The 26,053-nt window shown below is 32.7% G+C and overlaps 1 protein-coding gene across 1 annotated transcript in view; it reads right to left on the bottom strand.

Annotated features, from left to right (window-relative positions):
• Positions 1 to 3,474: 3,474 nt before the first annotated feature.
• LOC110654620 (uncharacterized) overlaps positions 3,475 to 26,053 on the bottom strand; it is a 29,359-nt gene continuing 6,780 nt past the window's right edge. Inside the window, exons 2-4 of the mRNA XM_058128645.1 lie at positions 4,688 to 5,543; positions 3,657 to 3,826; positions 3,475 to 3,517 (exon numbers count right to left, since the gene is read on the bottom strand). Coding sequence (XP_057984628.1) covers positions 3,475 to 3,517; positions 3,657 to 3,826; positions 4,688 to 5,543 — 1,069 coding nt within the window. The remainder of the gene's footprint in view (positions 3,518 to 3,656; positions 3,827 to 4,687; positions 5,544 to 26,053) is intronic.

Raw genomic sequence — 26,053 nt, 5'->3', positions numbered from 1 at the left:
AAGGTGATATCAGCATAAATTGAAGGTGCAATTAAAGGATTCATAAATATATAATTATATACCAAAAACGAAAAGGACAAAATAATAATAATAATAATAATAATAATAATAATAATAATAATAATAATAATAATGGAAAGGTCGTTCTCTACATTGGGTCCTTAGAATCTTAGGACGGCCGAAGGGTCAGGGTGTGTTTGGGGAATCTCATAAAAGGTGTTTGGTCAATAGTGGCATCAAGGGTCTCTCAGACTCTTGGTGGCCAGCATTGATCTAGTCTTTCGTTTTCTGCAAAATTTTGCTTTTTTAAATTTCGTAATAATGCATTGTTTTTAAAATATTAATTCAACTAATAATCATAATCTGTTAAATTTTAAAACCAATTATTAATAAGTAAAAGAATAAACCAATTAGGGTAAATTATAAATCACATTCATTATATTAATATAAAAACAATTGCAATGTATAATTAAAAAAAGTGGAATCCACTACTTTATAAGTAAATATGCATAGGGGTGAGTATTATTCAGTTCAAATAGAAAAATTAAATCGAACTATCTTAATTTGATAATTTAGTTCGGTTCGATTTTATATTATAAAAATTTCGATTATTTCAGTTCGGTTCGGTTTTGAAGAGGAAAAAATCGGTTAAACCAAATCAAACCAAATAGGTTTATTGATTTTTGAATTGATATATTTTTATAAGGAATTTATGAATTATATGTAATTTTATATATACAAATTATTTAATTTCATTGATTAATAGTTATTAGGTTCAAACTAAGATCAAAATCAGATCAAATAACTTGAAAATTAAATTTAAATTAAAAAATCAATTAAAAATAAAATCGATCGATTTGAACAAAATTAAAATAGAGTGATTCGATTCGATTCAAATTTTCATTTATTTCAGTTCAGTTCGATTTCTAAAATATATAATTTGATTTTCATGATTTGATTCGATTCAATTCGATTCGATTTGAATTGAATGCTGACTTCTAACGATGCATATATCCTAATTATATTTAATAATTTATTATTAAATAATATTTTTATTAATTTTTTTATATAAATAATTTATAAATTTTATTGTAATAAAATTAATAATATGCCTGAATTCTGAACTCAACATGCACGAGGAGATAAACTAGGCTAAATGTGATTGATGGTGAAAGAACCATTTTAGAACATATGATGGTCCCACCACCAACCCCATGGGCGACCAGAGAAACCTCTTCCATGGAGATATATATATATATATATATAATGGGAACTTCTTTTTAGGGTTGTTGCCATCTTAATCTTTTGATGAGACTGCCTCCTCCACGTTAACACGTACGCACACAACCTCTTTTCCACTGCCACCTTTTCTTTTCATTTTTTTTTTTAGTAATATTATTATCAATCTTCTTTACGTGCGTTAGCAGGCTGGTTGGTGTAAATATTTTATTTGCTTTTAAAGTGGATTGGCCCATACCTTCTTCCGTTTATTTTTATCTTAAAGCTTTGGCTTCTTTGGTACGATTGAGTATGACCAGCTAGCGGTCTCTGGTTTCAGTCTTTTTTTTTTTTTTTTTTTTTTTCTTATGGGACCAACTTCATAGGAGGCCAAATCCAATGCCCCCCTGGCAAGGTGATTAACAACTGATCAAAATGTTATTAAACCCTAATTAATGAGGTTGTTACAGTGGCTTTTGTTATTATATTAAGATACAATTTTTATAAAATTAATGAAATTCTAATATTATATTAAAATTTAATTTTTATATATTTTTTTAAGATTAATTATAGAATAATCCTGAAATATAATAAAAACATGTTAGTTGTCATTACTTAAAAAATAAAATTTTTATATTTTTTATTATTTAAAGTATTTTAAAAATATTTCATTGTTAAAACATCCCACATTTGAGCTGCTAATGAAACCCAGTAGATAAATACCAAAAGAGGTCAAATATAACAGAGGAGTTCGATTTAATCGAGAAACCAAGTTCAAATATTTGCAATCTTCCATAGTTAAAACAATCAACAAGAATTTTTAATTAATCGTTACAGCTAAAACTGCGATATGCAGATAGAGAAATCCAAGTAGTGAGATACATTTCACTGAATTATCTCTTCCAATTTTTAATATTTGTTTCTATAGAATTGATGAAATGTCACCGAATTTGGGGAAGAGAGGAAAACTAGGGTTCGCAGTGAGGAAGAGAACAATAAAGGGGACAAGCAAAGAGATCCAATAGCAAAAAGAAACAGAGTATAAAAATAAAAATAGTCATAACTTTTATTTCCTCTCTTTTACATCCTAATTTCATGTAAGAAATTTGAGATTTGGATGATGAGCTTATCTTTACTCTCTATTGATTCACTATTTTTTAAATAAGGGATATAAGTCAATTACCCTCTTTATCTTTATTTACACCTTTTTCACCCTTATTCAAACAGACCCCAAGGGGTGGAGGGGTGGCACTGGCGAGAGCAGAGCCGGTGAATAAACTATAATCCAAGTGGGTTGAAGTACAGTATAAGAACCAGCCATGGTTGATCAAATGGAATTTGAATGCATCCAGTACTTAGGGTTGAAATCGAGAGACCAGGCCCAGCCCAATCTCGTGAAAATCGAAGTTTTATTTGTCACATCACTAATTTACTAATCACATTAAAATTATATAGTTTAACTGTAAAAAAAAAATTTATAATTAATCAAATAAACAGCGAATTACTCTTTACATACTTCAATAAAGCTTTTTCTTAGACAGCAACTGGGTCACTGTCCCATTGAGTCATCCACTAGCTGTACCAGTCTTCAGCGTATGGGCAGGTGGGTGGAAATGGAATGGGGACCAACCCTTTTGGTAAATTATATTTGCAATTGTAAATGTCCCTGTCAAAATTTGGCCAAAGCAAATGCTCCTGAATTAGCTCTCCTTTTATTTTTGTTTCTGTCGCCTCAAACATTTTTATATGTTGCATGAATGCATCTCAAGGAGTTGAAATTTCTCCAGTACTGTTGTTATCAGCTCAGTTAATACACACAGTTTACCTGTTGCATTTGCCACAGGTACAACGATAAAGTAACAATCATGACAATCATTATTTTCAAACATTGGTTAAGAAGACACGCAGGAGCAATTGGAACCCTTTTTTCTCTCCCTTTCCTCTTCCCAATCCCCCCTTTTTTGAGTCAGAGGCTAATTCTTACATATTGTAAGATACAGCAATTTGGGATTTCAGTCCTCCATGTTGGACTGAAAAAGATCACATTGTCTCAGACTACTACTTTCAGGTATGTAACATAACCTACCAAACATTAAAAAAAAAAAAAAATAGAGAGAGAGAGAAGCCACCACAGCTAGAGAGTCACCCTGGGATGGGAGATTTGATAGTGTCAACATTTTTTTCGTGGGGGAAGAGAGAGAGAGAGAGAGAGAGATTCTCACCAGTAAAGAGACCACAAGTTTGGTCATAATCTCTTCATGGGTAAGGATTCTCCTTTAGCTTCAAAAGCCTTCTAATCCTGATACAAATCCAACCATTAGATTGTCAGAAACAGAAACGTGAGACATTGAGGAAAAACATCAGTCATCATCTTACTTCCACATTTAATTCCCAATAGTAGCAAGAGTGATTGTCATGTGGCCCTGAAAACAACAAACCTTAACTCTTCAAGTGCTACCATTGCCTTGCCACAAACAGAGATTTGCAAGTACGAAAGGCAGGCAGCAATTGGTGCAACTGTAAGTAGGTCATTAGAAAAATTTCCTGTCCATGAATAACCATTTTTGTACAAACATCCTACCCTCCTCAATGTTAATATAAACATCACCTAAGCACAGAAGTTTGCGAATAAAAGTAAAAGCTTTTTGAATTATGGAGGCAATTACAATGAATTGGTGAAAGAATATTGAAAGAGCAATCGCATATGATACACTAACATAAGATATAAACCTATCGTTTCTACCCTTTAAAATTGTTAGAAGAAATAATATAAGTAATGAAGAAAAGGATTGTGTATTTGTCTGTATCTAATTTACAGAGATATTACATCTATTTATACATGAGAATATGAGCTAATTTAGACAAGAATAATAATTGCTGTAATTATGCTACACAAATCTCTTATAATCATACTAATTGCTGTAATTATGCTACACAAATCTCCTATAATCATCCTCAAACTCAAGGTGGTAGCACAAGTGCCAACAAGATGCTTTTGGTGAATATAAGATAGGAATCAAACATATGAGCAGAGAAATGAGTTGATGAATAGCATATGAAAAGATAAACAAGACGAAGATCAAACCAACGTGATCCTTTCTAACTAGTGACTTTAATTGTAGAGAGAGAAGAGAGACCCTAGAAACTAGAAATAAAAGCTTTACGGCTCTGATACCATGTTAGAAGAAAGAATACAAGTAATGAAGGAAAGGATTGTGTATTTGTCTGTATCTGATTTACAAAGAATACAAGTAATAAAGGAAAGGATTGTGTATTTGTCTGTATCTGATTTACAGAGATATTACATCTATTTATACATGAGAATATGAGCTAATTTAGACAAGAATAATAATTGCTGTAATTATGCTACACAAATCTCCTATAATCATGCTAATTGCTGTAATTATGCTACAAAAATCTCCTATAATCATGCTAATTACTGTAATTATGCTAACAAAAATCTCCACACAGAAGGAAGCCTCCACTTTCTATGCCAATAAATTGATACTCTTGACCACACTGGGTATCCAAAATTAAACTCAAGTGGTCGATCAGCAGGTCCCCCAACCACCAAAGGTGGCCATACATATCTTGAGTCCCTCAGGTCAGCAGGATTCCACCGATCTGCCATGAAAATAAATGAACCTGGAAATCCTGTCAAAGGAACAACAAATGTGCTTTGCGCAAAAAATGTTGTAAGCCGAAACATCTTGTTGCCTCCAATGCATGGATTTCCCATAGTTTCCCATGGACCCATGATCGAATCAGCTGCATGGGCCAGAGCCTCATTTGGGGCCCAGCCAGTGCACCCTGATGTGATCATGTAGTAAGTTCCCTGATGCTTAAATAATGCAGGTGCTTCCCGGTGTTGTCCAACAATAACCCTTCTCACAACATGTGTGACATCAAGATAATCTTCTGTAAGCGGTCCAACATGAAGCTCACTGTTGTCCTCGGAGGAGTATATGAGATATGCCACACCATCATCGTCTTTGAAGATTGTCATGTCTCTGCTTTCAAATCCATGGGGCCTTTTCCGATAGAGGTAATCAAAAGGACCACTTGGGGAATCACTAATTGCAACACCAACAGCAGCTTTGGTGTAGTTGGCATCATCAATATGCATCCACATTACATAGTTCCCTGTCTTGTCATTGCAAATCACTTTTGGCCTCTCGAGAACATTAGATTTGTGGAGGTCATGGGTTTCATTTGTCTCTTCCGCTGCCAATACAATCCCCTCATTTTTCCATGTCCAGAGGTCTTTGGAGGAATAGCAATCGACTCCAATGATGTCAACCTGAAAGAAAGAGCGTAAAAAGACCCTAATGAGTTATCTCTGCAAGTTGAAAAGTCTTATGTGCGCTGTTATTACAAGGCTAATGATAGATGAGATAAATTATACATAATGAAATATGTTTGTAAAGTCTAACAAAATGAGGCAAGTTATAAACCCGAATTCCAGTGTTCATGCAAAAAATGTGTCATATACATGCGTTTGGATACACCCACGAGAGCTTAAATCCATTATAAAAAGTCATAGTCTTAAAATTTGCATGAATTTGTCATAGCAGCTTATTTATTCTTCTCACACTTTTTAGATTAATATCTACAATCACGTAATGCATTTGCAAAAGATACAATGGATTCACATATATGTTAACTGTGATATTTTAAAATTAAAAATGCATCACATAATAACAATTTTTTTTTTTAAATCAAGAGAACTCGACAATATGCCAAAGACCATATTTGAAACTTGAAAATATATTTTCTCTTTTTACATATAAGTGATATTTATTTATTTATTTTTTTTTAAAAGAATCAATCTACATTTATGGACATCTAATGATTTTCTTTTGAAGCATATTTTATTGTAAATAAAAATACAAATAATAACCTTTCTATAAAATCCAAAATTATTTCACCAATCCATTTTAATATCAAGTCTTAAAATTAGAAATGAATTTGTTAAAAGCAAGCTAAGCTTATCTTCCTCTTCTTCAAGATAATCACACAGTATAATTGGAAGTGCTAGCAGCCCAGTATTACAGCAGTTCTGACAGAGCTTAGGGAAACAAAATAACAGGATGTTACAAGCAACATTTCAAACTTGAAAAAACAATTTTTTTATACAAATAGACCCTTCTACAGTTACAAATTTCACGATGATGCTTAAAAATGCTAGTTCTTTTTATAGGAATTCAAGAGAATTTCCCTGCATCATGGTAGGAAAAAAAATATTGCAAATTCGAAAAAGCCTATTTGACATGTAATAGGAAAATGTATATATTTTTATACAGATTCAGAACGCCAAATGATGATATTTAAAAGTTATTGTACAGTAGTACTTTCCAAAGAATATACAAAAAACTCAATCCAACATGTTAACAAGTCATAACATGGAGTTTCCTCTATATAGTTAAACAAAAAGAGCATTTTACAAAACAAATAACTCTAACAATAATTAAAAAGAACATATTAAATACACAATAAATAACATCATCTTGAAGTTTACACCCATCTCAATAAAATATGTCACACATGATCTAATTGCTTATTGCATCTAATTTACATGACATATAAGCATATGCCTTGGAAGAAAAAAAGTAAATACATATATTCAAAAAACTAGTGACCTAAAAGATCAATCTTTAGTTGAGGATCTGAGAAGCCAACTAGACTTGAATGTGTGAGCAAGCATGGTATCGATCGCTTCTACCTTGTTTGGAAATTCAATTCAGAAGATAGGTGTGCCCCAAGATTCAAACCTTAAACTACTTGGTCAAAAAGGTTTTAATGCCATATGGAAAAACATGCAAAATATACACTCAAACTTATAGAAACCACTTAACCTAAAAGCTCAAGTATATAACCAAGGCAAAGAATAAATTTATAATGTGAAAGCCTATTGGGCTTTGGTGAGTAAACAAGCCTAGGCCACCTCTATCTTGTGCTAAAAATTTAGCAACTAACGTGAGGCACCCAAAATTCTTAATTTGGACCAATCGGTCAAATTAGCTATGATATTATATCAAAGAATCACTCAACCTAAGAGGCTAAACTTGTATATAAAAGCACAAACACAAGTTTTATATCTCCAATAGTTTACAACTTATGTATGAAAAATAAGAAGATAAAAGTATATATTCTAAGGCATCTTGTGCAATGAGGGAGATAATTGCAGTCTTATGATTAGTACATTAAAAAAAAAAGCATAGTTACAAGATGACAGGACCAAGTAATACCCTCTTTCATGGTCTTTGACTAGCCTATGCAAAAGGTTCCAGTATTAGAAAATGAAAATTATGGACATGATATGTAACACCCCGTTTGCATAGCCTGGTAGATTTCACTATTCCGGTGACCGGTGTCGGACCGGACAATTAAGGAGATTAGAGCCACACTTAAGACAACTTGAGAAGCCATAAACACAAATAATTAGTAATGTTTAATTAGTTAACTATAAATAAGAAAAATAGAACATAAGAAGTTAAACGAGCCGAGAGTCACAGCGATGAGTGACCTCCTGAACGAGCAAGTCGTTTTAAACTCAAATTTCGAACCGTAAAAAGTGACGCTGCGGTCCTTAAGACCCTTGTGAACACAGTGGAAAAGAGAAAATCACGAAAAAGAACTGTTAAGCCAGTCAAATAATTATGTCAGGGAGCCGGAAGAAATATGAAATTATTTACAAACCGGAATGAACCAGCGATGGGCAATTTGGTCAATTGACCCCGAAAGGTGACTCCTGACCTAACTGTCAAATAAAATCGGAGAAAAGAAAATTTCAGAATCGAGAATTAAATTAAAGAACTAATAAAAAAAATAAATAGAAAAAAAAAAGAAAAGAAGTTAGAAAAGTCAAAGGTGATGACATCATGAATGATGTCATAAAAGATTAATTAACTTATTTTATTAAATTGGGATTTTTGGTCTTTAAAAGGGGATAAAATTAAAGAAAATAAAAAAAAAACTCTTCTTCTTCTCCCTTGTTGCCGCCCCATCTCCTCCATAAGCTCCCATGAAAAATCTTTCCTTAAGCTTATATTAAGCTTGATTTTCTTTACCCAATCAATATAACTCCCACCTAAAAACTTCATTCTTGCATCTTGAAAAGTATAGAAAGGAAGAATAGAGGAAAGAAAAAGTGTGAAGTTGGAACAAAAAGTGAAGATCAAAGGCTTCACCTAAGGTTGGTATTCTAACCTTCAATTTCTATTTTAAGTGCATGCTTATTACTTAAAATGAGCTTAGAATTCATTAAATGAAGTGAAAATATGGGGGAAGGACTATTAGTGAATTTTCAGCCAGCCTAAGGGAGTATGAATTGCATGAATTCAAAGGGTTTGAATGAGTAGAAAAACCTTAATTAGTTGAATGATAATAGTTTAGAACTTTGAAATTGTTAATGGTAACAAAGTTGTGAGTTTAGGGTTTGAATGTTAGGGTTTGTGAACTAAATTTTGGAAAAATGCATAAATGATAACTTTGACCAATTGTGGACTGAAAAATGGTCAAAAATGACCAAAGGAAATGTATGGGAATTTTTAGAATGGAAGACAAATTCGTAGGTCAATTGGTCATGCTGCTGGCAACATGACCAAACCCACTTTGAAGGACCAAAACTCAAATTTTACAAGTCCAATTGATATGCCACCAATTGAGGATGAAAATAGACATAAAATAGCACAATTTTCATTAAGGAACCATGGCCAAAAACTGACCAAAACTTAGTGAAACAATTGACCAAAGTGAAATGAGAGCAGTCCAAATCGACCAAATGAGCGATGGCTCATTTGGTCATAACTCGAGTTAGGAAGGTCATTAAACTTTCATGAAGAACACCAACCCAAATTATGTCATTAACCCATTCAAATCATTGAACAAAGTTGAGTTATTGTACCTGCGATTCTGCAGAATTCCATTTGAGCAGTAATGTTTGAAGGGCTATAACTCTCTCTAGGAAACTCAGATTTAGGTGATTCTTGAACCGATGGAAACTTAAGACATAGTAGAACATTTAATATGAAGAAAGTTAGACCAAATTGTGAACTTAACTTGATCAAATTATTGAACAAATTTGGACCAAAAATCTGCCAGAACCAAAATCTCAGCATGAACAGTGCACATGAACAGTAATTGTATTTTGGCTATAACTTGAGCTACAAAACTCTGATTGGGGTGATCCAAAAATGAGAATACACTTAAGACAATAAGGAACATTTTCTATGAAGGAAGTTTTGCCAAATTCCAACAGTAGATTGACCAATGGAACAATGCAACTTCGGAGCACCAAAATCGAAAATTGGCAATTTTGCCAAAATGACTTAAGCTTTGAGAAAATGACCAAAACGAACAAGTTTAATGGCCAAAATGTGGTATGTGGGTGAAGTTGGAGTTCCCATACCTATTAAGCCTTAAAAAGTCAACAATTTGACTTGAATAGTGTAGTGAATAGTAACCCGAAACACAAAAATTTCGAGAACGTCGAATTTAACACGTTAGAACTAGGTAAATGTGAAGCTAAATTTATTTTGGATTTGTGTTAAGTTCTAGTACTGAAACATTGTAAAATTGTGTGTTTCAGTTGAAAAGAATATCGGGAAGAAACCCGAGGAACCGAGTCGAGGCTAAGGGACGACTCGCTTGAGGTTTGTGCACAACATCACTATGCTTTAAAAATTCATTGATTAAATGAATGAAATATGCATTTTACTGTTGCTTTGAATTGTTGAAAGTATTGTGACTTTATTTATGATGTTTTGATTTAAATTGTGAAAGTTATTGTGTATATTTGAAATGACAATGTTTAGCAAATTGTTAAGATAAGTTTTGAAACCACAGTATCATGACCATATATTTGAACACCTCACTAGCATGACTAGTGGGGGTAATTAGTTTCGAATTTTGATTCCTTCTCTGGAGAAGTGTTGAGGTGTGCCAGTAGAAGAGGATGTGAATGGATATCCATATATTTGAGCTAGCTAGCCTTTTGATGTGATTTCTCTTAGCCTCTGGCTATTGAGATTCTATTTGTTTCGAATGGCATGATCTAACTGTGGGTTTTATGAAATGTGTTTTGATACTTCGAAATGAACGTGGTTTGCATTAAAATCTCATAATTCATGTTTTGTGTTTAATGCTCATATTTAGTCAAATTTTTGAATAAATGTGATTTTATTTTTGCATAAAGATTATTTTAGTATGTTGTGCACCGAGTCCTAGTACTCGATAGCTTTATTCTTGTCGCAGTCTGAGACTAGAGGAGTGAGACGATTTGCTAAAGATTGAGGATCATTCAGCCTAAAGTCTTGGGTATAATTTATACCCTAATTGTAAATATTTCTTTTGATGTATATATTGCACATAAATGTATGGACATGTAAAAATGGGTCTTGAGCAGTTGTATAAAATTTGTATAAAGTTGTAATATATATTGTAGTTTGAAATTCTCTTAATGTAAATTTTGTAATGATCTATTTAAATTGTTTTGTTTCTAATGAAATATGAATGGAACTATTTTATTTATCTTGAATGAAATGGATTGTTAGTATTTTGATGATCATGGGATACTGGATTTGAAATTGAAAGTTGATAAATGTGTTGAGAAATTATTTGAGATTGAGTTTGAAATTGAAGCAGTTGTTGAGAAAATTTTTAGAAGTGCTTTTTACAGGTATTTGAAGAACTGTTTTCTCAAAATACAGAGGGAACTCTGTCAAAATTTTTATAAAATTTGCGAAAAAATAAAATGGGCTAAAGTTTCCAACTAGCTTTCAACTTAATTACATGTTTAAAATACTTATTAGAAATGCTCACCACTTATCAAAAATAAGAAAATTGTTTTAAAATCCCTTGTAGGGTACTTAATGAGTTATCGGTAGGTGAAGTTCGGTAGTTCATTAGGTATTATACGGGATCATGATATGCCTTACAGTGGGGTAAGGTGTGACATGATAACTTTATTTCATTTTCAGGAAGAATCAATGTGGATCTGTCACTGACAACTTTACTAGCTTCACATAGAATATGCATTCTAAACATACTCATCAACAGCATTGCGGCTTGAATAGTCAAGCATCACTCTTATTGTCATAGTTTCTTTAACTACAATGATTCTTGTAACATCCCTAATTTTTAAATAATTATTTTATATATAAATATTTTATTCTAATCTCGGTATTGTGAACTTCGCGTAGATACTTTTGTTTCGTGAAAATTTGATCGTCGCTCGGATCTGTAATTTCGGGCCGAGCAGATAAGCCGTTAGAACCATTTCGGAACCAGGTCAAAATTATAGCTTACCCCACCATTTGCGGATGCCCCGAACGCATTTCAAGTGTTAGAATTGACATAGGTAAATCCAAACCCAAAGTTTCTTCAGTTATTTAGTGTTGGGTTTAGAATAAAAATTCATAAAATATTCGGGAGTTATTAGAAAATTATAATTCTTTTTACAATAACTTTACAATATTGTTAAGGATCGCGGGGTAAAATTTTAGAATTTTTAGAGCTTATTTAAGTGATTTTTGCAGAATATTCGTTTTAAGGGCTAAAACGTACTTCTTCAAGTTTGTGACTATTGCCTGGTTTGGAGGGCCCAAGAGGGGCCATATGATATTGATGAGATATAGGTTGAGATGTATGATTCTAGAAGTATTATTTGAACCATTGTGCAGGTTGGATAGGTCCTAGGTGCATGAAAAATTCTGTCGAAATTTCGGTAAGATCTTAGAAACTATTTTGATTTTATGGTTTAAATTAATTATTTAGTATTATCGGTCTTTTGATAAAAGTCAGTGTGTATGTTTAGGTGATCGGTACCGGCCATCTTCTCCTTTCAACTGGACTAGCTACAGTCCAGTCGACTAATCCGTGAGTAGATATTTATTTTATTTACAATTTCAATATTATTATATTTCTAGCATACTCATGCATCACTATTACTTATATTTATGTAGTTAAATATTAGGCATACCTTGCTTTGCATTTATACTTGATGATATTACTTTGGTTGCTGTGTTTTAATAATCTGGAGTTGTGTGTGTGAGTTGGTGTGTATGTAGAGTATATGGATATGGGTAGGACGGGTAGACGCGGCTGGAGCTTGACTCGCTGGGACCCGATCTTTATTATGAATAAGTCGGGGTAGGCACAGCTTTGAGTTGATCTCGCTGGTCCCCGCATATGGATTATTAAGCGAAAGTCTAGCTCGAGTTGATCTCGCTGGCAGGCCTTGGATTAAGAGAGCTAGGTAGGGGGATCAGCTCCCCATATATGTATGCGTGAGTATGAATATAATTTGGGTGCGTGAGTATCCAAATTATCTTTAATGTGACCTAACTTGTTTGCATGACTTGTATAAAGAGGATGCATTTCATTTCTAAGGATGCATTAGAATTAGATAGTTATAGAAATTGTAGGTAAATTAAATATTTATTCTCTGAGTCGAACGCTCACTCGTGTTCACTATTTTTCCAGAATACAGGAGAGCCTTGTTGTAAATGACCTGTTCTCTTCCTCACAAGTCCACTTATGTTCATTTTGTATAATTTATGTAATCAAGGAAAGTTTTAGAACCTCGCATGTGTAGGAGTTATTTAATTTGATTTGGGCTGTAAAAGATTATGTCTCTTTTTTTTTGAAAATTTGTAAACTTCTTATGATGCATGTGATGTTGAATGGACTGGGTATATGGCTTGGTTTGAGGGAGCTGAGCTCCCATTTGATCTTATTGTGTCACACCTTACTCCTCCGTAAGGCATAACATAATCTCGTAGTATACCTAATGAATTACCGAACTTCGTCTACCGATAACCCATTAAATATACTACAAGGGATTTTAAACAAATCCAATTCATTTTAAATTGTAAAGTAATGTTAAAGCACTATTTAAAAACCTTTAATTTAAGTTTAAATTATGAGTTAAAATTTTGGTCAATTTTATTTTCCGTAATTTTTATAGAAATTTCGGCAGAGTGCCGGCTGTAATTTAAGAAAACAGTTCTTCCAAAACCTGAAAAGAAAACACTTCCAATACAAAATTCTCAATCTCAACTTCAATAGGCCTCAATTCAACACAATCTCAATACATTTTCCATATCCATCAATTTCATTTAATATATTCGATATAAATACAAAAGTCTAAATTTTTCAGGAAAGAAAGCAAAAGTAATGTCATTACAAATTTTACTGTACAACTGCTCAATTAGTACAAAAGATACATATGAACAAAAGTATTTACATCAACTAATTAATAAGGGTATAAATAATATACCCGTACAAAAAGATTCTCAAACGGTACTCCCCTGTCACTGTAGCAGCCCACTCTGCTGCTTTGTCCTTTCCTTTATCTGCGATAGCAAATAAAAGCTATCGCTGAGTAATTATACTCAGTGGTACACAACTAAGAAAAATTCAGCTAATTATAAAGCATAATAAATCAAAACATAACAAATCAAAAGTTTTCATAACCAAAGAAGTGTTTTCCAAAATCTCAAGTTAACATGAATTATTTATTTCAAACCATATTTCACAAATCACAAAGTAAAAGTGTTGCCAAGAACACACAGTTTAGACCATGACACAAAATTTCACGATCAATGCTGTGTTGTACACCACGACAAAGCAAATCACCTCACTAACCGTTATTAATGAGGGAAGGGCTAGCTAGCTAATGAGTACTCATATAGTCTTACCCCACTAACCGTTATTAATGGGAGATATAAGCAATTTTTAATTGTCAAACCCTAAATAGCGGTTACTACTGGGGATTTTCGAACAGGACTGTCATGCTAACTGTGGTTTAAAAACTAATTCATAAAATTTTCATTATAATTGCATTTCAATTCACTTTACATAAATCATTCAAGAATTTACCCTTATAGGGTTGGCAACACACAATTCATAAAGTTCAAAGAGAAAATCACAATTGTCACCAACACATTCAAACTCACAATTCATTCAAAACAATTTAAAGTATTAAAATCAATTGAATAAAATTAGTTGTGTACAAACCTCTAGTGAGTCACCTCCTTGCCTTGACTCACTCTTTTCTTGTCCTTTTCGGTCTCTTTTTCTACTAAAACACAAAATCACAGTGTTTCAATATCTATCCAAATTATTTCTAATAGAAATTTCAATAATTGAATTTTTCACTTTACGTTATTTTACTTCTAAGGTCCCATAAATTGAATTCTTTGTGTTTTTTATTATGATGGTTACTATTTATTTGACCAATTGATCAAAATGTTGACTTTTTCATACTAAATAGGTTTGTTAATTCTAATTACTCCCACATACCACATTTTGGATCACATTTTTGTTGGTATTGATTGCCAAACTCAATTCAAGGTTTTCCTAGGAGAATTGGCAAATTTTCAGTTTTGGGTCACTTACTTCTACTGTTCCATTGGACCCTCTATATCAAAGTTGTTCCTTAATGTCTTAGCTTTAATTCCCTTTTTGAATCACTCCATTTAGAGTTTTGTAGCTCAAGTTATGCTATTTCTAAGGTGGCTGGCCGGATTGGTTCAAACCTAGAATTCTGGGTACCATTTTGGTTCTGGCAGTTTTGAGCAACCAAATTTGGTTGACAATTTGACTTGGTTATGGGCAGAATTTGGGTTTATATTCTTCATGAAAGTTGTATTACTATGTCATAGCTTTCCAATGGTCTAAAAATCAGGTCATTTGGACCTTTCTACACCAAGTTATGACCATTTGAACAAGTACTATTCATATGGTCAATTCTGTACAGGGGCAAGGTGTGTGATCCGAATTCAACCTAATTTTTCACCAACTTAATGTCAATTTTAAGGCAAGGTTTCTGCATAAAAATTATAACTTTAGGTCTTAATTTTCATCTTCAATTGACCTCACACCAATTGGAGCAGTAGAATTTTAGTTATAACCATTTAAAGGGACAAGGGTCAAGCTGCCAGCATTGACCATTTCACATACACCGTTCCATTCCAATTTTAATCATTCAAACACACTCCATTTCACACCAATTGACCATTTTAAACCTCAATTAGGTCAATTAGCATCAATTCCCCAAATTTCCAAATTTTCCCCAAATTTTCAATGGCTAAGAACCCTAATTCACCAATTAACTCAATTCACTCAAATTAAAGCTTACTAATCACCTTTACTTACTTAATCAAACTTGTATACAAGGTTAATTAAATCAAAACACCTCATTACCCCCAACATCCCATGGCTACCGAATTTCATGGGGTTTTAGATAGGCATGATTTCTCATGTTTTCATGCAATTCTAACTTGTTCAACCTCAATTCTATACTTATAAATCAACTAAAGTTAAGAAGGAGAGCTTACCTCTTATGAAGTTTTCCTATCTTCTCAATTCTTCAAATTCCCCTCTTACTTTCTCCTTCAATCTTCTTCTTGAGGTTCAATTTGAGGTTTTCTACTATTTTTCACAAAGGATTTATGGTTTAATTTGGGGTTTAGAAAGCTTGATGATGAGCTTTCATGGAGAAAGAATGAAGAAATGAGAGAGAGATGAGGGAGATGGGGCGACAAAGAAGAAGATAAAATGAGGATTTTTTTTTTAATTTGTCTTATAATTGTTAAACAATTATCCCAAAATTTTAAATTTAAAAATTAATATTTATTGTGTCACGCTTATGTCAAGGATGATGTCATAATCTTTTTATTTTTTTGAATTTCTTTCTTTTCTTTTTCATTTTCTTTCACTCACCTCTTCAATTTGAATTTAATTTTCAATATGTTAATTTCCTACATTTTATTGGACATTTAGGCTAAAAGTCACCTCTAAGGGTGAATTGACCGAATTTCTCCTTACCGATCTGATCGGTTTCTCCAATAGCATTTAATTGCTTTCGGAACTCTGGTTCAATTTTTCAAATTAGTTTTTGATTCTTCTCTGGGGTTTTCATAATACTCTTAGCTTCGCAATAATTCTTAGGCCTGTAGTGTCACAATGTCTCATACGAAATTAGTGTAGACCCTTAATTTGTGATGAGTATGTGCATTATGATGAAAAATTATAAAGATATAATTGAAGGCATGGATCTTAATTATTAATTACGTGGAATGATATTGAGAAAAAAAAAATAATAAAGTTTTGTTGAAATTAATTTAATTAAATTTAAATAAAATTTTATTTTGTTTAAATTTAATATGGGTAGTTCTTAAATGGATCTAATTAAGTTTAATTGGGCTCTATGGGCCTAAGAAAGCCTAGTTAGGAATTTTAAATGGGACCCATTTAATTATTTTTTTAAAAAATTTAAAATAATAAAATATCTCTCTCCTCCTTGGCCCCACTCTCTTCCTCACTCCCTATTGGTGCCTTCCATTTTTTTTCTTATTGGTTGAAACACCTCATCCATATCCTTATTCGAATTCTACAATCGTAGTTGTTTAAGTCATCTAAACTTTATCACCCTAAGACTCCAAATCCTACCACACCTCTTCCTCATTCCCTATTGGTGCCTTCCATTTTTTCTGTCTTCCTATTGGTTGAAACACCTCACCCATATCCTTATTCGAACTAATTGTAGTTGTTTAAGTCATCTAAACTTTATCATCCTAAGACTCCAAACCCTATCACACCTCTCTCCCAAAACCCTATAAATACCCTACTAGAGAAGAGAAGAAGGGAGGATGGGGAGAGAGATAGAGAAAATTAGAGATATAAGAAATTTAGAGATATTTAAGACTCTTTGAGTTCTTCCTTATTTTTTTTTCTTCAAGAAGATTTTCATACAAGATTTCTGGAAGGTCAGTTTTTATTGTTTTCTTTTCAAGATCTATGCCACGCAATATTTTAATTCTATGCTATTTGTCTTCAATTTATTTTATATGTTCATATAGATCATGTAATCATGTTTAATTTGAGGATACACAACTCTGCACATGTTTAGTTTCTGTCTCTCGTATTTTTATTATTTTTCTTTATTTTCTAAATCTGTAAAAAATTTGTAAAAATTATATTCATATTCTACACGAAATTCCATTAATTTTAGGCTCAAGAATCACTAAAAAAGCTTTAATATTTTGTAAGTTATGGCTGTTTGAAGTTAGGGTTCCTGTAAAATCTGATTTGCAGGATATCCGACTTGTGGAGCCCATATCTCCCTTGTTCCTTAATATTTTTGTGCAAATCTAGTGTCTAAAATTAACTTCAGAATCTTATGAATCTTTTCCAATTAGTTTTGCATTCATATCTTTTGTGGTTAATGAGTTATGAATTTTACAAAAAAGTAGTACGATTCTGTCACTTAGAAGAGTTACGATTTATGTAGATCATTCGGCTAGGGTTTTGTTTGATTTATAAATTTTATGTTATTGTATGATATGTAGGCTATCTACTGTAATTTTATATATTATTTTTAGGCATGTTTAAATAATTATAAAAATCGAATTTCTTGCTACTGTTAATCTGCCAGAATTTAAAAATTGTATATTTATGCATGTTCTTGTATTTTCTTAGGTTTTAATTGATATTTGATCTATTTTCTGTATTCTTTTAATTCAAGAAGTGTTATAAAGTGTTTGGATCATGTTAGAAGACTTAGACCATTAGGTAGTTGTAACTAATTAGGAATCTTAACCCTTTAGGAGACTAGAGTTAGAATCCAATGTAAATTGTTATTAATATTTTCTTTATTTCTTTTATTTTCTTTAGTTTATTTATTTTTTATTACAAACAAAATTGGTAAGTAGCCCTAAGGTAAGTGCCAAAGAGGGCATTTGCGTGGAGCTTATATGGAGCTAATATCATTGCCATACTAGAAGAGAAGACCCTTTTGTAAGTAGCTCTAAATTTCTTGAATAACCATTGGCATGAAATTGTAGTAATAATAGAACTTTTATTTGGTAAATTAAAATTAACAATATTTTTAATTTAACTGACTTTTGCATGTAATTAATGTAAATAAATACTTTGTAAATTAAAATTAATCTTGTTTGTAAATTAAACTAACATTGGCATGTAAATAAATTTAATTTAATACTTGATAATTGTAAAATAAATTTGCATGTTAGAAATCTTTATTAGGTTGTGATTGTTTGGGCCTTATGTGATATTAGAATAAATTACACATGTACATAATTAACTTAGTTCAATTATCCTTAGGGTAACTTGGTGAAAATTAATTAATTAGGTTAAATAGAAACATAGGGTTATTTGAAATTGAATTTGTTTGTAAATTAAATTCCCAATAATAAATTAATTTTAGTCATCTGGTAAATATCATTTAAATAATTAGCAACCCCATAGATAGGAATTACTTGTGCATGAAAATTGTGTGTAAACAACAACCCTTTTTGTGAATTACTTGCGTGTGTAGGATTAGAATTGCATTTTTTAGGATAAATTTTAATAAAGGAATAATAAACAAGACTTCTAGAAACATTAGTAGAGTGCACACGAATTAACGAGGTTAGACAGCGTAAAGGGTGCCTAACACCTTCCACTATCCGAACCTAGACATTGGGCTATGGTAATAGTAAGTTGCCATCCATGACCAAGAAACGAATATGTCCATACCCGGTGGCGACTATCTATGCCTTCGTGGCATAAATCCTTGTGGTAGTGTTATGGGAAGACAGCCGCTGGTTTGATTCTATTAGGATTGTATGAAGTGCATGTCTAGGAAAAAGGAGGTGGTACTTAAGTGAGACCATTGTGACTCCACCATCTTTCTGCATTTTATATAATTCTAATGGATGATATTTCGCCTCACGCCCCACCTCCGGGACTAAATGGATAGTTACTCCAACATGTTTTTATTAGTCTAATATTATTCCTTTATTAAACTTTTGCATTGCACTACACTATCACACGGATCACCCTTACCCTTTTAGCCTCGTTAGTACTAGCCAAGGAGACCATGGTTCTACTCGAGCTATGCGAATTGGTGAATGCTAACACCCCATGCATTACTTCGAGTATATAAAGAGCCACTCCTGCCGTTGTGCTTAATGGACAAGCTGCATGGGTGACCCTTTCCTACCCAATAAAGCCCATGAGCCATAGATTTCAACCTAGGTACCCCATAGATTTTTGTTGTGGATTCATGTCCAAACCATAAGTTCTAGTGGTAGTTGAAATGAACCTAGGCCTATGCATAGGCCCAATGTGTGTATAGGCCCAAGTCCATTTCAAAACCTATGTTAAGCAAGAGGATGCTTACTTATGGTTAAACTTTAAGGATATAAATCGTTTGTTTGTGAGGAAGGATCGTCTGGACCATCCCATGCTGGTGTGTCTAGGATAGAATTTTTCTTACGTGAGAGTTGAAGGTATAAGGAGTTCTTGAGATTTTTTTGTCTTTGGTTTTGATTCAGTCTTTGGTCTAATTTTAGTTCAGTTTATATGGTCTGGTTTTGGTTCAGTTTTGGTTCTATTGGTATGGTTCGGTTTTGGTTTTGTAAAAGTAAAGGCAAAAAAAAAAAAAGAAAAAAAAAAGAAAAAAAAGAAAAAAATGGTTCATTCATGCATTGCATTCATGTACATAGTATGCTTAGGTTAACCCTTAAATCCTATTTTTTTTTAGCAAACATAGCCTCAAAACACACCAAAGAGACTTCCAATTAGGTCACTTGGGTTAGGGAATGGAAGAAACTAGTAAGGATTTCTCTTGCACTACTTAAGATGGAAAAAACTATGGCCGTGCTTGATGAAATATTGAACGCCAAGATGTTTGAGCTAGAAGAGACAATTGTGGTCAACTTTAGAAAGAGGCCCCGAGGTAGGCCAATTAAGTGGCATTAAAGTTATTGAGGTTCAAATTGTGTCTCACACCCCAAGGAGATTTTTTCCAAATCACCAACCCTTATCCTAAGTTTTGCTCAAAGTTCAAGACCTCCTCTGACTCTGCTTTAGCACCACTACCAAATCCACTCCCACCTAGCTATGATATCAACCAATGAAGCCCACAATCATGACAGATGCTTTCAACTTAAGCATGATATCTAAGACCTAATTGATGCCAAAATGATAATTGACAAAATCAACCCAAAAGCCCCATGCCTAGCTAAAATTTCCACCTACACGGTCTCTACATGATCTCCATCACCCCAAAAATTAACTTTATCCAACCCATCCAAAAGCCCAATGAACTTATCCAACCCATCCAAAAGCCCAATGAACTTATCCAACCCATTAAATGAACCTATCCAACCCATCTAAAAGCTCAATGAACCTATAATGGTTGTTGACATTTGTGATAATTCTAGCTATGACGAGGGTCCTTTAGATGTTTGGACCAATTTTGATGAGGAGGTAGTTGCATTATAACTAGATGGTTTAGTTCCACTAGTGTCTGATTTTCAAGTTAGGATTTATAAAAACTAGATGGATCTAAAAGTGACTACTATGAAAAAAGGGATGGAGTTTTCTTAGAAGAAAGTATAGATGGGTGACTTTTCTTAAGATGATGGATCACGAGTCATGGTTTAGGCTATGAGCTAGAAGAGGAAGAAGAGCTAAAGCCTCCTAAGTTCTTGAAAGAGGGGCAATTACCTTGACATATGATTAGGGGTTACCACATGTGAAATAGCTAAAGGAAAATCAGCCCGATCCGAGGATTGCATGAAAAGCCAAACACCTAAAGCTACACCCCTATGTTTGAGTCTATCTTTTGTAATGCTCACAGAGTGATATTGATGTTTCCAATTGATGTACTTGATAAAGATTTGAGGCCAAGATCAATAACATTCCTACCTTTCGCTTACTTGTTTGATGTTTATTCTAATGGGCATATGCATGGCATTCATAATCATTTAGAATCTATTTTTGTTAATGCATCAAAATCGATCTCTATTAATTTGGGTACACCAAATAATCCTAAAGACATTAAGTTAGTGAAGATTTAACCCAAGAAGAAAGAGATAAATTTATAGCCTTGTTAACAAAGTACCAAGAAGCACATGCCTCGAGCTTAAAATCGATTCCCAAGCCACGGTGTCTTTATAGGAAAAGAGTGATCAAAAGTTGACTTTTATCCTAATGAGGAGTAAAATTTTATGCTATGAAGGATTAGTAGTAGCACATGTGGACCTAGAGGGAGAAGGAAAATGATATGAAGACATAAGGAGGTCTAAGTGAGAGAATACTGCAATAAGCCTACAAAAGAGATAGAGTAACAATTCATGGATTAGCCACTCAACTTACTTTAGTGGGGGCAATTCTACAAACTCTTATGTGTGATAGAAAACAGTGAGCAAATAATAAAAGAAATACTTAGGGAAATGTGTGGTCCCCATATGAATGGAAATGTTCTAGTTGGGAAAAAATGTTGAAACATATAAGGATTGGGAAAAACTCCCTTATGTTCTTTAAGAGTATCGTAGTATTACAAGGACATCCACGAGGGCAACCCCATTCTCTTTAGTGTATGGGATTAAAGTAGTGCTATCCATTAAGCAAGAGGTCAAATCCTTAAGAGTGATGCTAGAAGCTAAGATCCTAGAAAATGAGTGGGCCTATAAGAGATATGAAGAACTAGCTTTGATTGATGAAAAGAGGATGCGAGCCTTGTATCATATGCTTATCAAAGGAAGATAACTAGAGCCTTTAATAAGAAGGTGAAGCCAAGAAAGATCAAAGAGGGAGATATGGTTGTGAAACAAACTCGACCCATCCCTTTGATCCAAGAGGAAAGTTTAGGGATGGTCTACACATAGTCAAAAAGATCTTGTCTTTGTAAGAATATCGGACTGGATGGGATGAATTTCAAGAACAGTCAATTTAGACAGCTTAAATGGTACTTTGTGTGACCGCAAAAGCGGTCTAGGCAAAAGTAAGTCAAAGAAAAAGAACGAAAGAAAAAAAAAAAGAAAAAGAAAAGAAAAGAAAAGAAAAAAAATGCTAGATTGAAAACCTAAAAAAGCAAAAGGAGAGATGAGAGAAGATCCGGATGGAAAACTGAAAAGGCCATTGTTATAAAGCTTATTTCTAACTTTGGAAGGTTAGAAATTTAGCAAAACTAAATGTAAGAGGAGTAATGGTGTACCTGAATAAATAAAGAAGTTTTTATTGCATTAATTAGGAATAGGTTTTATTTAATTATGATTGTGAATGTTTGTGTCTTGAGGGATACATCAAAAGATTAAGTAATTAAACTACATTGTTTTGATTTAACCTATTGTCTTGTGAAAATGATAGAATAGGTGCTTGATATGAATATCCTAGTGATTGTCTAATTTCAAAAAAAAAAAGAGAAAAAGAACAAGAAAATGAAAAGAAAAAAAGAGAGCTCACTAAGTGGAAAACCTGAAAGGGCTTAGGCAAAAGTTAGAGCAAGTCACGAGATGAAAAAAAGGCATTTGCAAAAGTTAGGCACAGAGAATGGAGTTCATGGAAGAGAAATGAGTTAAGGAAGAAACCATAGGGGAGAGAAGAAAAAGAAAAAAATTGTATTGTGACCTTAAGGAAGTCTTTTTAGTGAATGGTTTTCTCAAAAATTTTGAGGCTAAAAGAAAGTTTTTGCAAAGAGATCCTCAGAGGACTATGTTTTTATAGAATCTCCAATAAAATTTGCATTCTCATGATAGGAAATAGCATACAGAAGCACAAAAATCGAGAGAATTTTGAGATCAAGTTATCCCAATTTTTTTCAAATCACGAATTAGATATTTTTGGTAAGTCCTTAGGCGTTGTTTAGGCACGACATAGTTGTGTAAGGCGTAGAAGAACACGCATCAACATGTCACTGTAGGTGTGTAAGGCGTAGAAGAACATGCATCACCACAAGTGTCGAACTACGAGTGGATCGATTCTTCCTCGGGATAGCGAGGGGATAGGTAGTTTAGGATCATGGTCTAAATACGAACCCACAATATTTCATGAGATGTTTTTGGTAAGTCCTTAGGCGTTGTTTAGGCACATGGCATAGTTGTGTAAGGCGTGAAGAACACGCATCAACATGTCACTGTAGGTGTGTAAGGCGTAGAATAACATGCATCACCACGTTTCAAGTGTCGAACTACGAGTGGTCGTCCGATTCTTCCTCAGATAATGAGGGGATACGTAGGTAGTTTGAATCCACAATATTTCAAATCACCGAGTTGCCATTGTCAAGAGACCATAGCTAGTCTCATGACAGCAAGATGCACTCAATTTTCACATGACACGATTATCAGCTAGTCTCATGACGCAAAGTGTATCGACGAGCAAGATACACTCATTTTTACACGATTATGAGACCGTAGCTAGTCTCATAACATAGAGTATATCGAGCAAGATATACTTGATCCTCATAGCCAATGTTTCATAGTTATTAGATTTTTGAGTTTGAAACTTGAGCAATGCTTTCGCATTGATTTCAACTTCGCCAAAGTGTTAATTTGTGATGAGTATGTGCATTGGGAGGGGAACCCGATGATGAAAAATTATATGTAAGATATAATTGAAGGCATGGAGCTGAATTATTAATTCCGTGGCATGATCTTGAAAAATAAAAATAATAATAAAGTTTTGGGAAATTAATTTATTTAAATTTAAATAAAATTTTGTTTTGTTTAAATTTAATATGGGTAGTTCTTAAATGGATCTAATTAAGTTTAATTGGGCCCTATGGGGCTAAAAAGGCCTAGTTAGAAATTTTAAATAGGATTCTTTTAATTTATTTTCTAAAAATTAAAATAAAAAAATATCTCTCTCCTCCTTGGCCCCACTCTCTTCCTCACTCCCTATTGGTGCCTTCCATTTTTTCTGTCTTCTGTTTTCTTATTGGTTGAAACACCTCATCCATATCTCTTATTCGAATTCTACAATCGTAGTTGTTTAAGTCATCTAAACTTTATCACCCTAAGACTCCAAATCCTACCACACCTCTTCCTCATTCCCTATTGGTGCCTTCCATTTTTTCTGTCTTCCTATTGGTTGAAACACCTCACCCATATCTTATTCGAACTAATTGTAGTTGTTTAAGTCATCTAAACTTTATCATCCTAAGACTCCAAACCCTATCACACCTCTCTCCCAAAACCCTATAAATACCCTACTAGAGAAGAGAAGAAGGGAGGATGGGAGGAGAGAGATAGAGAAAATTGAGTTATAAGAAATTTAGAGATATTTAAGACTCTTTGAGTTCTTCCTTATTATTTTTTTCTTCAAGAAGATTTTCATACAAGATTTCTGGAAGGTCAGTTTTATTGTTTTCTTTTCAAGATCTATGCCATAATATTTTAATTCTATGCTATTTGTCTTCAATTTATTTTATATGATCATATAGATAATTTAATCTTGTTTAATTTGAGGCTATAAACAACTCTGCACATGTTTAGTTTCTGTCTCTCGTATTTTTATTATTTTTCTTTATTTTCTAAATCTGTAAAAAATTTGTAAAAATTATATTCATATTCTACACGAAATTCCATTAATTTTAGGCTCAAGAATCACTAAAAAAGCTTTAATATTTTGTAAGTTATGGCTGTTTGAAGTTAGGGTTCCTGTAAAATCTGATTTGCAGGATATCCGACTTGTGGAGCCCATATCTCCCTTGTTCCTTAATATTTTTGTGCAAATCTAGTGTCTAAAATTAACTTCAGAATCTTATGAATCTTTTCCAATTGGTTTTGCATTCATATCTTTTGTGGTTAATGAGTTATGAATTTTACAAAAAAGTAGTACGATTCTGTCACTTAGAAGAGTTACGATTTATGTAGATCATTCGGCTAGGGTTTTGTTTGATTTATAAATTTTATGTTATTGTATGATATGTAGGCTATCTACTGTAATTATTATGATTTTTAGGCATGTTTAACTATTTTTAAAAAATCGAATTTCTTGCTACTGTTAATCTGCCAGAATTTAAAAATTGTATATTTATGCATGTTCTTGTATTTTCTTAGGTTTTAATTGATATTTGATCTATTTTCTATATTCTTTTAATTCAAGAAGTGTTATAAAGTGTTTGGATCATGTTAGAAGACTTAGACCATTAGGTAGTTGTAACTAATTAGGAATCTTAACCCTTTAGGAGACTAGAGTTAGAATCCAATGTAAATTGTTATTAATATTTTCTTTATTTCTTTTATTTTCTTTAGTTTATTTATTTTTTATTACAAACAAAATTGGTAAGTAGCCCTAAGGTAAGTACCAAAGAGGGCATTTGCGTGGAGCTTATATGGAGCTAAACGGGAGTAAGCAGGATATCATTGCTATACTAGAAGAAGACCCTTTTTTAAGGGTAGCGCATTTACCAACAGGTAAGTAGCTCTAAATTTCTTGAATAACCATTGGCATGAAATTATAGTAATAATAGAACTTTTATTTGGTAAATTAAAATTAACAATATTTTTAATTTAACTGACTTTTGCATGTAATTAATGTAAATAAATACTTTGTAAATTAAAATTAATCTTGTTTGTAAATTAAACTAACATTGGCATGTAAATAAATTTAATTTAATACTTGATAATTGTAAAATAAATTTGCATGTTAGAAATCTTTATTAGGTTGTGATTGTTTGGGCCTTATGTGATATTAGAATAAATTACACATGTACATAATTAACTTAGTTCAATTATCCTTAGGGTAACTTGGTGAAAATTAATTAATTAGGTTAAATAGAAACATAGGGTTATTTGAAATTGAATTTGTTTGTAAATTAAATTCCCAATAATAAATTAATTTTAGTCATTAAATATCATTTAAATAATTAGCAACCCCATAGATAGGAATTACTTGTGCATGAAAATTGTGTAAACAACAACCCTTTTTGTGAATTACTTGCGTGTAGGATTAGAATTGCATTTTTAGGATAAATTTTAATAAAGAAATAATAAACAAGACTTCTAGAAACATTAGTAGAGCGAGGTTAGACCAGCGT

This window comes from Hevea brasiliensis, chromosome 10, assembly GCF_030052815.1.
Source record: "Hevea brasiliensis isolate MT/VB/25A 57/8 chromosome 10, ASM3005281v1, whole genome shotgun sequence".
NCBI classification, from domain to species: domain Eukaryota; kingdom Viridiplantae; phylum Streptophyta; class Magnoliopsida; order Malpighiales; family Euphorbiaceae; genus Hevea; species Hevea brasiliensis.
Note: the sequence above shows the minus strand (reverse complement) of the source record. Positions and strands in the feature narration are given on the sequence as shown.